Source organism: Artemia franciscana, chromosome 3 (assembly GCF_032884065.1).
Source record: "Artemia franciscana chromosome 3, ASM3288406v1, whole genome shotgun sequence".
In the NCBI taxonomy this organism is placed as follows: domain Eukaryota; kingdom Metazoa; phylum Arthropoda; class Branchiopoda; order Anostraca; family Artemiidae; genus Artemia; species Artemia franciscana.
Window position 1 is genome coordinate 11,838,361 of NC_088865.1, and position 12,971 is coordinate 11,851,331.

At 32.9% G+C, this 12,971-nt stretch overlaps 1 protein-coding gene across 1 annotated transcript in view; it reads left to right on the top strand.

The window, feature by feature from the left end:
* The window catches only part of LOC136025458 (agrin-like), a 214,702-nt gene that overhangs the window by 108,762 nt on the left and 92,969 nt on the right, over positions 1 to 12,971 (top strand). The window contains exon 9 of the mRNA XM_065701490.1: positions 10,486 to 10,707. Within this exon, the coding sequence (XP_065557562.1) occupies positions 10,486 to 10,707 (222 nt within the window). The remainder of the gene's footprint in view (positions 1 to 10,485; positions 10,708 to 12,971) is intronic.

Sequence of the window (12,971 nt, forward strand, 5' to 3'; positions counted from 1 at the left end):
CCTGAGAACACAACTTTGCTGTGATACAGTCTGTTTGGCTAAAATAAATGTCTATGATAGCCGTTAATTTTTTGGAACTACCTGCACCTTTGTTAGAAACAAATACACTACCGTACGGCATTACTGCCTAAAAAACGTAAGGTTCAATATTTGTATATATTTTTGATAATTTTAAATCAATTAACTATCTCAGAATTTTTACGTATTAGCTTTTTTGACCTTTTTAGCTAGAATTGTTGTTTTGCACCACAAAATGGCTGAGGTCAAAGATTGATATGAAACAGTCTATTCAGCTGAAATAAATGCCTATGGAACCGTTATTTTCTAGACTACCTACAAAATGAATGCTCTACTGTACGGCATTGCTCCCTCGGACACTCGAAGCTCAACAAGCGTATAGATTTTCGATAATTCTAAATCAATTGATTATCCCGGAATTTTCACACAATAGTTTTTTTGGTGTTCTCTTAGGTGGAATTGTTGCTCTGCATCACAAAATGGCTGAAAACTCCACTTTGCTGTAAGACAGTCTTTTTGGCTCAAACAAATGCCTATGTTTGCAATTTGTTTTTTTTGGACTACCTAAAGCCTTAGGGACGAAAGAGCCACCGTACATTATTACTGCCTCTTAAGCCCGAAGCTCAATATGTGTACATATTTTTGATATTTGTTCGTTAAACTTTTTGCGTTTGGATTAGTCCTTCAGGTAACTTAATATATCATCATTTATATCTTCGAGAATATTGTTATATTTTCTACTTCTCCTTCAACAAACTTGCATGTTTTTTATTTCTCTTCTTGAAGCTTGTACATTTGTTTTTTTCTTCGTGAAACCGGTTTTTTCTTGTGGGACTTGTAACGTGACGATTTTAATTCGTAAAAACCTTATTTATCTTGATGTTTTTGTTCGTGAAACTTTACGCGTGTTGCTTTTTTCTTTGTGAATCAGGATGCATGCTGATTTTTGTTCATGAAACTTGCTACTTTTGGATTATCTCTTCAAGAAATTCTATATATCCTTATTTAAATCTTCGAGAAACATGTTATACTTTTATTTTCTCTTCGTGAGATATGTGCAATGATTTTTCTCCTCGTGAAACCGGTTTTGCTAGCAGAACTTGTTGCATGCTGATTTTTGTTCCTCAAGTTAATTTATCATGATTTTTTTCTTCATGAAACTTGCTGCATGTTGGTTTTACTTCGTGAAGCATGATGCAGGCTGATTTTCGTTCATGAAACTTCTGCATGTTGACTATTTCCTTAAGAAACCTAATGTATCTTGTTTTCTGGCTTTGATAAACTTGATTTATTTTTATTTCTTCTTCATAAAACGAATTGCACAATCATTTTTCTCTTCTTGAAACCTTTATGTTGATTTTTCTCCTCGTGAAACTAGTTTTGTTCGTGAAACTTGCTGCGTACTGAATTTGTTTGTAGAAATTAATTGATCTTAATACTCTCCATGGTGATACTTGTTGCATGCTGTTTTATTCTTTCGTGAACTTTAAATTATCTTGATATTTTGCTTCGTGCAATTTGTAGTATTCTGGTTTTTTCTTAGTAAAACACAATCCATGCTTGTTTTTGTTCGTGAAACTTGTTGTATATGGATTATTTCTTCAAGAAATTTAATGTAGCTTAATTTTCGTCTTCAAGAAAGTTGTTGTTTTTTACTTTTCTTCTTCATGAAACTTCTTCATGAGGAGAAAAAGTAATGTACAAGTATCACGAAGAAAAAATGCACAAATATATGGTTTTGTGAAGAAATAAAAAATATAACAAAATTATCGAAGATATAAATAAATATAAATTAAGTTTATTGAAGAAATAATCCGAATGCAATAATTTTCACGAACAAAGATCAGCATTCACACTGTTTTAGGAAGAAAAACAACATGCAACAAGTTTCACTAGGAAATATATCATGATAAGTCATGTTTCATGAAAGAATAAAACAACATTCAACAAGTTTCACGAAAACAAAACCAAGATAAATTAAGATTCACGAACAAAACTCATCTCGTAATGAGTTCCATGAACAAAACCGGTTTCATGAGGTGAAAAAATGAATGTAAAAGTTTCACGAAGAATAAAATATGAAGATGCAACATTATTCATGAACAATAAATAAAAATATAACAACTTTCTCCAAGACACAAATCAGGAACTAAACCGAACAAAACGGGTTACACCAGACGAAAAATCATTGCACGAGTTCTTCGAAGAGAAAAATCATCATGGAACAAGTTTCTTTAAGAAGAAATAAAATGTGTGGTGTTTCTTGAAGAAAAAATCAACATGCAATAAGTTTCAATAACAAAATAAGCATACATCATATTTCACGAAGAAAAAATTAACATGCAAAAGCTTCATACAATAAGTTTCACGAAGAAAAAATACAAAAAAATAAGTTGCACGAACAAAAAATACAAAAAAAATAAGTTGCACGAACAAAATCATCACAATACATGTTCCACGATCTAAAACTGGTTTCACGAGAAGAAAAATGAATGTACAAGTTTCACGTAGAAATAAATCCACATGTAATAAGTTTTGTGAAGAAGAGATAAAAATATAACATGTTTCTCGAAGACATAAATCAAGATATATTAAGTTTCCTGAAGAAACAATCAACATGCAACAAGTTTCTGGAAAAAAATCAACATGTTTCATATTTCACGAAGGAATAACCGACATAGAACAAGTTTTACGAAAAAAATCAGCATACATCATGTTTAACGAAAGAATAAATCATCATGCTACAAGTCTCATGAAGAAAAACATCGAGATAAATTAAGTTTCACGAACAATATTCAGCACTTTACAATTTCCACGAATAAAACCGGTTTCAAGAGGAGAAAGATCAATATACACTTTCCACGAAGAGAAAAATCACCATGCAACAGGTTTTAGGAAGAAGAAATAAAAATGTATCATGTTTCTCAGAAACATAAATCTGGCTAGATTGAGTTTCTTGAAAAAAAATCCACATGCAGCAAGTTTCTCGAACGAAATCAGCATGCATCATGTTTCACGAAGGAAAAAACAACATGCAACAAGTTTCACAAAAAATATCATGATAAATTTATTTTCACAAAAGAGCATTTCAACATAAAATAAGTTTCATGAAGAAAGATTAAGTTTGTTAAAAAGTTTCTTTAAGTTTCTTTTTAAGTTTCTTAGATTAAGTTTCTTGAAAAAAAATCCACATGCAGCAAATTTCACGAACAAAATCAGCATGCATCTTGTTTCACGAAGAAAAAAAACAACATGCAACAAGTTTCACAAAAAAATATCATGATAAATTTATTTTCACAAAAGAATAATTCAACATAAAATAAGTTTTACGAAGAAAGATATCAAGATACGTTAATTTTCAAAAACAAAATATAAGCACGCATAAAGTTACAAGAAAAAAACCAGTTTCACGAGGAGAAGAATCATTGTGCAAGTATCACGAAGAGAAAAATTAACATGAAACAACTTTCATGAAGAAGAAATAAAAATATAACAGTTTCTCGAAGACATAAATCAAAATACATGAAGTTCCCTGAAGAAACAATCCACATACACCAAGTTTCAAGAATAAAAATCAACATGCATCATTTTTCATGAAGAAAAAAACCATATATAGCAAGTTTGATATAAATCAGCATGTCATAGGTTCTACGAATAAATAAATCAGCATTATGTTACACGAACAATAAATTAGCGTGCAGAAAGTTTCACGAAAAAAATGCAATATATTTCACGATGAAAAACATCAAGATAAAATAAGCTTAATGAAAGAAAGAATCAACGTACAGCGAGTTTCATGAAGAGAAACTAAAACTACAAGAAGTTTTACAAGGAAACAATTAACATGCATCAGGTTTTACGACAAAATAATCAGCATACAGCATGTTCCATGAACAAAAAAAAATCAACTTGTAACTAGTTTCACGCAGGGAAAAAATAAACGTAGTGCAAGCGTCACGAAGAGCAAAAATAAAATATGCTACATGTTTCACAAAGGAAAAATCAACATAAAACAGCTTTCATGAAGATAAAATAAAAATACGATAAGTATCACGAGGAAATGATCAACGTACAATAAGTTTCACGAAAGAAAAAAATCGACACATTGGCCATGTTTGGATATTCTCAGATTGTCTATTGATCTAGAATAATTGAAAATCTATACAAATATTGAGTCTCCTGTTTCAGAGGCAGCAATGCCATATGGTAGCGCATTAGTTTCTAAAGGTACAGGTAGCCCTACAAAATAACGGTTAACATAGACGTTAACTTTTGTCAAAAAGACTCTCCGATGTTAAAGCGGCGTTTTCATCAGTTTTGTGGGGCCAAACAAGAATTCTACCCAAAAGAATTCCAAAAAGCTATTGTATGTAAATTATAAGATAGTCGTTTCATTTAGAATTATCGAAAATCCATACATATATTAAGCTTCGGGTTTTAGAGTTAGTAATTCCGCACGGTAGCTTATTCGTTTATAAGGATGCGGATAGTCCTACAAAGTAAATGGCTAACTTGGACATTCATTTTAGCCAGAAAGACGTCCCCTCTGCAATGCGGCGTTTTTAACCATTTTGTCGTGTAAAACAACAATTCTAACCAAAAAGGCCTAAAAGCTGTTGTGGGAAAATTCTGATATAGTTAATTGACTTAGAATTATCGAAAATCTATACACATATTGAGCTTCGAGTTTGTGAGACAGTACTGCCGTAGGGTGGCATATTCCTTTCTAAAGCTTCAGATAGTCCTAAAAAATAAACAGTTAACATAAAAAATTATTTTAGCCAAAAAGACTGTCCCGCAGCAAAGCGGCGTTTTCAGTCATTTGATGGTGCAAAACAAGAATTCTACCCGAAAGAAGTCCAAAAAAGCTATTGTGTGAAAATTTGAGGATAGTCCAATGATTTAGACTTATCGAAAATCTATACGCATATTAAACTTTGAGCATCAGAAGTAGTAATGTCGTACGGTGGCGCATTTGTTTCTTAAGCTTCAGGTAATCCCACAAAATAAACAACTAACATAGACATTTATTTTAGGGAAATTAACTGTCCCACTACTATGTACCGTTTTCAGCTATTTTGTGGTGCAAAACAACAATTATAGCCAAATAAGGTCGAAAAGGCTATTCCTTGAAAATTCTGATATAGTTAATTGATTTAGAATCATTGAAAATATATGCGCATTTTAAGCCTCGACTTTCAGAGGCAGTAATGCCGTACGGTATTGCTGCCCGTACAGTAGCGCATTCGTCTCGAATGATACAGGTAGTTCTACAAAATATTTAGTTAACATAGACATTTATTTTGGGAAAAAGACTATCCCACAGTAGAGTTGTGTTTTCGAGCATTTTGTGGTGTAAAACAACAATTCTACCCAAAAGAAGTTCAAAATGCTATTGTGTGGAAACTCTGAGATAGTCAATTAATTTAGAATTATCGAAAATCTTTATGTATATTGAGCTTCGAGTGTCAAAGACAGTAAAACCTTACGGTAGCGCATTCACTTCTACAGATGTAGCTAGTCCTACAAAATAAGGGTTAACATAGACATTTATTTATAAAAAAGGCTGTCCCATAGCACACGCGCATCTCTGTTCTTTCTTGGAGTAAAAAATGCAAAGTTCTTGTTTTTTGACAATTGGAGCTTTGTAAAACGTGAACTAAAGCTTAGATGATACTTTACCTCTAATAACAACCCTCCCCCTCTCGAATTGTTTCTTCGGTAGGCTAGCCACGCATTGTCAAGGTTGCAGGAAATATGCATAGTCTTGGCTCAAAGACACATAGTATTTTCAATAAGAGCTCTCAGAAATAACCAGGTGTAGAAAATGTTTATCTTTTTCCTTGCTGGCATGTTTAATAGAGCAATAGAAACGATGTGCTGTCATAAGGACCTCTCAGAAATACCTCTTAATGTGGATTATATTTATCTATAATACCAATTCACTCCCTGGAAATGGTTGCTAAGAGTCCCACCTTTCTTTAATTTATGGTTGGCTTAAATTTAATCCCTTATAAGCTTTTTTTCCGTTTTGTTTTTCCTTTGTTATGTTTTAGTTTCATTTTCAGTGCTTCAATAATGCTTGTAACTTGTTTTTATCAATTAAAGTTGTGTGTACAGAAGCCTTAATTCTTTAGAATACTTGCTCCAGGATAAAACTTCAAAACGTAATCATTTACACAACAAAATATATAAAGCCAATGTTATGTAACATCTCATTGATTGAATAGCTAAGTCAACCTGTCTAGATCACATTAGAAAATTAATAATGCTGTAATGGGCAGGTGTGTCTAATAGACGAAGAATCAATAGCCTTGGGATGTCTTTGCTCTCATGTTGAAAGGATTGGAAAATACGATTCATTTAATCGTTCTAGTGTATGGGATAGAGGGTTTCCTTACTTGCAATAGATTATCATCTAGAAAGTATTACTTGAATCAAAATATTATGAATAGTTTACTGGTCCAAAAGGTTAAGGCTCTGGTCTGGTCATCGAGGAAAATCTCTGGTCTTACATTCGAATCCTAATGTGGACTAAAATCTTTAGAATATAATGGTTCCCCGAGAAAAAAAATGATGAAATAAAATAAATTCTCTTAAGATATTATGTAACAACTCACTTGTGCATTGTTATTATGTAACATCCCACAAGGGTGTCCTCCATTGTTACAAGCAGGGATTCCCAAAGGGCCCGAAGAAATAGTTCACGTGTGAAAGCGTCATCCTAAACATAAGTAAACATTCCCCGTTACTTAAGAACTAAAGAAATTATGAAATGTCTCGTAAAACGTCTTGAAATGTCTTGAAACGCCTTGAAAACATGATGAAAAAATGTCTGAAAAACGTCCTGAAATGTCTTGAAAAATTTCTTAAAGAAAAATATTTAAAAAACACGTCTTGAATGTCTTGAAACGTCTCTAAAAATGTCTTGAAGAAAAATGTCTTGAAAACTTCTTGGAATGTCTTGAAACGTCTTTAAAAATATCTTGTAGGAAAAGGTCTTAATAAAACTTCCCCGCTTGACTATTGAATTCTAACACGTCCTATTTTGTAACAATCAAGAAAACTATCATGTAACAACCAAAAAATATTGCATTAGAGCCAAAGTAAACCCTAGCTTAACTCAATTAACATTTGCATCTCTTAGAAAAAACTCCCTATTAAGTAAAGTGTACCTGCGTCTTGCCCCGAGGGAAATGCCTATAAACCTTCTTTGTCATCTTAAGTCATTACAGGGAGAAAAGAGTAGCGGCTATGGGTGTCACAAAATAGATTGGGCCGTCACTGCTAGCTTTATTTACTTTTCTATATAAAAAAGAGTTGCCTTTTATATAAGAAGGGCTGGCACCTTCATCACACGCTCGTTCCTTACGATAAAGGTCAACCTTTAAGCCATAATACTTGAAGTTGCAAAACTTGGGCTTTTATTGTTAACAACCATGTTCTTAATAATTCCGGGATGTATTGCCCCTCTGCTCCCATATTGTACGCTCGAACCGCACATTCTTCCAAATGAAGTTCAGGTGTGAAGTTTCCTCCATTTTGAACCCGGAAATTCCCTCCCCTGGAAACGGTCTTTGCTGGAAAAGAGCTTTTTTAGGCTTTAGGTTCTCCCATCCTTCATGAAAATGTCTACTAATCAAACAGTTCGTGGTAACGAACTGTAGTAAGGAGCGACCCGGCTCAATAGTAACCAAAACTCTAAAAAATGGAATTTTGATACCAATAGCTACATCAAAAGAATCGCATTTTAATGCTGGTTTTAAATATATAAGTTTCATCAAGTTTAGTTTTACCCATCAAAAGTTACGAGCCTGAGAAAATTTGCGTTATTTTAGAAAATAGGGGGAAACGTCCCCTAAAAGTCATAGAATCTTAACGAAAATCACACCATCAGATTCAGCGTATCAGATAACCCTACTGTAGAAGTTTCGAGCTCCTATCTACAAAAATGTGGAATTTTGCATTTTTTGCCAGAAGGCAGATCACGGATGCGTGTTTATTTGTTTTTTTGTTTTTTTGTTTTTTTGTTTTTTTTTTTCTTTTCCCCAGGGGTGATCGTATCGACCCAGTTGTCCTAGAATTTTACAAGAGGGCTCATTCTAACGGAAATGAAAAGTTCTAGTGCCCTTTTTAAGTGACCAAAAAAATTGGAGGGCACCTAGGCCCCCTCCCACGCTAATTATTTTCCCAAAGTCAACGGATCAAAATTCTGAGATAGCCATTTTATTCAGCGTAGTCGAAAAACCTTATAACTATGTCTTTGGGGACGACTTACTCCCCCACAGTCCCCGTGGGAGGGGCAACAAGTTACAAACTTTGACCTGTGCTTACATATAGTAATGGTTATTGGGAAGTATACAGGCGTTTTCAGGAGGATTTTTTTGGTTTGGGGGAGGGGTTGAGAAGAGGGGGATATGCTGGGGGAACTTTCCTTCGAGAATTTGTAATGGGAGAAGAAAATTTCCATGAAGGGAGAGCAGGATTTACTAGCATTATTAAAAAAAAAACAATTAAAAAATAAAAGTGAAAAAGCTTTTTCAGCTGGAAGTAAGGAACAGCAATAAAACTGAAAACAAACAGAAATTATTACCCATATGAGGGGCTCACCTCCTTCTAATACCTCGCTCTTTACGCTAAAGTATTTTCGGTAATTTCAACTACTTATTCTACGGCTTTTGTGATTCAGGGGGTCATTCTTAATGAATTGGGATAAAATTTAAGCTTTAGTGTAAAGAGCGAGGTACTGACGATGGGGCGAATCCCCTCATGTATGTAATAAAAACATGAGAATACAAAAGTTCTTTACGTAAGCTAATTTATAAGTTACGTAAATCTTTTACCAATAAAAAGATTCGTAAAAAATTAAAAGTTCTAGTTGCCTTTTTAATTAACCAAAAAATCGGGGGGCAACTAGGCTTCGTCCCCCGCTCTTTTTTTCTCAAAATCATTCGATCAAAATTATGAGAAAGCTATTGCGCCAAAAAAAAAATATGTAAATTTCGTTTTGATCATTCCTCTGCGGAGAGCCAAAATCAAAACATGCATTGATTCAAAAACGTTCAGAAATTAAATAAAAAAAACAAGTTTTTTCAACTGAAAGTAAGGAGTGACATCAAAACTTAAAACGCACAGAAATTACTTCGTATATGAAAGAGGCTGCTTCCTCATCAACGCCCCGCTCTTTACGCTAAAGTTTTTTACTGTTTTAGAAAGAAGAATTGAGAGAAAGAGTCAAACTTTAGCGTAAAGAGCGGGGCGTTGATGAGGAAGCAGCCTCTTTCATATACGAAGTAATTTCTGTGCGTTTTAAGTTTTGATGTCACTCCTTACTTTCAGTTGAAAAAACTTGTTTTTTTTATTTAATTTTCCCTTTATTAACACGTGGTTTGCTCTATTAACACTTTGTATATTTTTTTTTTGTATAACAGCAAAACAGCCTATGATAGCTGTTCATTTTATACGGAGCGCTCATATAAATATGGACTGTACATATGCACTATGTGGCAATACGATTCCTGAACGTAGAAAGGTATATAAAAAGCCTTATGATATCTCCAGCTCAATTGAGCACCGTAGAGTTTTCACTTGATAGTACTTCGGACTTTTTTGGGTCAAAATTGTTGCAAATTGTAGAGATAGCCAATTTTTCGTCGTGTGATTTAACTTGAAAAGGGCAGAAGAACATTTAATTTAGTTTGACTAATCCTCTACAGTATCCACCGACCGATGAATTTGGGAGACAGCCCCTGTGACAAGAATTAACGGTTAAAGGTGCATATAGTAACCGTTTTGCTCAGAAAAAATGAAGACTTCCTAGTTATTCTAAAGAGGATCTTAAACCACTTCGTAGTATTTTGGATGTTTTCTTCTCGATTTTAGAATTCTACAAATTTCTTATAACATTGGACCGGGAAATCTAAAATCATAGTTTTTTCCTACTTATAATCAATATAAGAAGCATATCCTTTATTTAAGCAATGTTCAATAATTTCTATTTGAGTTTTACACATTAAATTGTTATATTACAGCCTCATATGTTATGTTCTGTTATGTTATGTTATGTTCTGTTACAGCTAAGGATTCTGTTATGTTACAGCCTCATCTGCTAATTAAATTCACTTTTTTGGATCTTTGAAAGCTTTCGAATGGTAAATTACCCCTTCAAGGCTCTATGGCCGAAAATGTAGGGCATTCGCCACCCATCAATAACAATTTAAGTTTTACAAATTAAAGAGAGAAACAGTAATATAATATAATAAATACACCAATGACAAGACAATGAGGGAAAACTCAGAGTAGTGAGATTGTAATTTAGAAAAAGAATGCTAAATAATGTCTTCGATAAATAACTACTAGCATCCTTAGCTTTCTTCTTCGAAGTAACTAAAAACCGTTTTTCTAATCTAGTCAATCTAATCCCTTTACTCCTTCTGTTTAGTAAGGATCATAATTTGTAAACTCTAGATTTGTGCATGAACGTACATTGTAACAATGGGGCTTATTGTGAAAACGGCGTTTGTATTTGTCCGCTTGATTGTCCATCCCCAAACTTTGACGATGTTGTTTGTGGAACGGATGGCCACACGTATAGTAGTGAGTGTGATCTTCGTCGTGCGGCTTGCAATAAGGAGCGAAAAGTGGCAGTAGTACATCGTGGTGCATGCATCATAACTGATACGCAAGCAGGTAAGATTCTTGCAATAATTCCAAATTTGTTTATTTTTATGGACGAACTTACAGCACATAGTTATATATCATAATTCATTATTTTACTACCGAAAGTTTGTATATTAATATTAACGCTCTGTATCAACCTACTGATTCCAAACTTGACATCAATATTTTCTTAAGTTTTAACAAAAACTGTTTTTGGATTAGATGTGTGATTTTGAAAGTTAACTCCGTTAAAAAATGCAATTTCTTTCTTTGTTTATCTGTAAACCACTAAGTCGTTTTATGATTAGTTACCTCCCTCCGATTTGAAAGCAGTTAAAATAAATTGAAAAGAGGGATTCAGGTGTATGGTGGTAGAATTGCCTAAGATTAAGCTTGTGGGAATCGAGCGTTTTATGTTTCGCAGATCCAGACGAGACATGGAGTGCTTACTAGATGTAAAGAAATTTTGCTTTATTTTGTTGCTTTTCTCTATCTACCTCTTTCTCCATCTCTCTATCTCTTGCTCGGAGGGTTTGAGTATTTTAGTTCCAGAGAATTGTTAACAAAATATTTTAAGGGTGGTATTTCATCAAAGAGTCTCCATGGTTTTCTCTTCGCTTTTCAAAAATCTAAAGATCTTTTGAAAAGATTGATTTTTAATCTTTAACAAGGAATGATAATGTTTTAGGCCAACAAATTGTCTTATTGCTGTTAATTGTTCATGAAAATGATTTTACACCTTTGAATATGACACTTTTTTTTAATGTTTTGAATATTGGACGCTATCCACAGCTTTTGATCATTAAATTTTATATTGTTTGCTTAAATTTGAGGCTACGATAGTAAAACGATGGCTATGATTTCTAAACCGTTTTCATATACATCAAACTGAGACAGCGGGATTTATCGAAGTGTATATATACCCTTGAACGTGATTGAAATGAGTTAATCAAAGGCAAATTAATTCAGTTGTCAATCATTTTGAAGTATCATTGCAATATAAGGGACTTAATTAACATAACAGAATAAAACTGAATCCGTTGCAATTGCCACAGTCAAATAGCTTCTGGATAGAGCCATGACCTGACATAGAGCCTAAAATACTTTTTATGTACGTAAGCGGTTGGATTCTTGGGACTCATCCCCTTCTGAAAGACTATTGTTTTCAAAAAAAATTTAAATTTTATTTCAGTTTCCACATAGATCGCCGTTTTTTGCATACAGTTTTTTTGTCTCGAAAGAAAACCTCTCTTCCTTGTAGCGGACCCGCGCATGGGTGGTTGTGAATAAATTTTCAACTTGAAAAGGGCATTTTCAACAATACTCTTCAGTAGCTCACTTGTGCAAAACCACATGATAGTTTCGGTTTCATATAGCTGTTAAATCAACTAAATGTAGGTGAGTTAGAATAGATGAATTCAGGTACAAGTTTATAGAAAAAAAAAACGAAAAACGAATATTCTATTATACATTATTTTGTTACTTATTTAGTTAAGTTTATTAATGAAAATTGATTGATGATAATTGTCCTCGAAATTACCAACTGTTCTAAAATTCACATTGCAAACCCAAAAACTCAGGTAAAAGACTACTAGGCATATCAAATTTAAAATTGCTGAAAATATTTAGTTTTGTTCAAATACTATTGAACTAGACACATAAAATTATATTGAGAAATTCAGTTTTATTTTGCATCACATGAACTATAATAGAAAATATGTACTTTAAATTTTAAAATCATAAAAACAAATATTTAAAATTAGGTTATATCTTGTATCTTCTTTGGTTCAAATTTATAATTCAGTAGCCAAAAATAATCTATCATTACATTTCAAGCGAAACCCATTTATTATAACGCTAGTCGCAACACTGTAGGAGATAGTAGTCTGTGCATTTGAAAAAAAATTTCCTAAGGAAATACGGTCGAAATTCTAATTTGAAAATTATTTAGAAAAATTGAAAATGTCGAATTCGAAACTAAAATAGTCACAAAGAGTCAATTAAAAATCAAAAAATATCATTGAAAAAAACAATTATACAATAAATTAACAACAATTCTTCAAACTGTATTTGGTTCTGCTCAACACTAGTTCCACATGTTGTTTTTGAATAGAAATATCATTTTACTTTAAAATTCAAACTATGACGCTTATTTTTGAATACCGTTACTAAACATTCAGTTTGGTCTAACGTCAAGATTTTTGAAGTCAAACCCAAATTTTTTACGTGTTTTTTTGCATTGCTGAATATGCAAGAATCTAGTTTTTTTTATGTCAGCTATTCATTTTTATGAC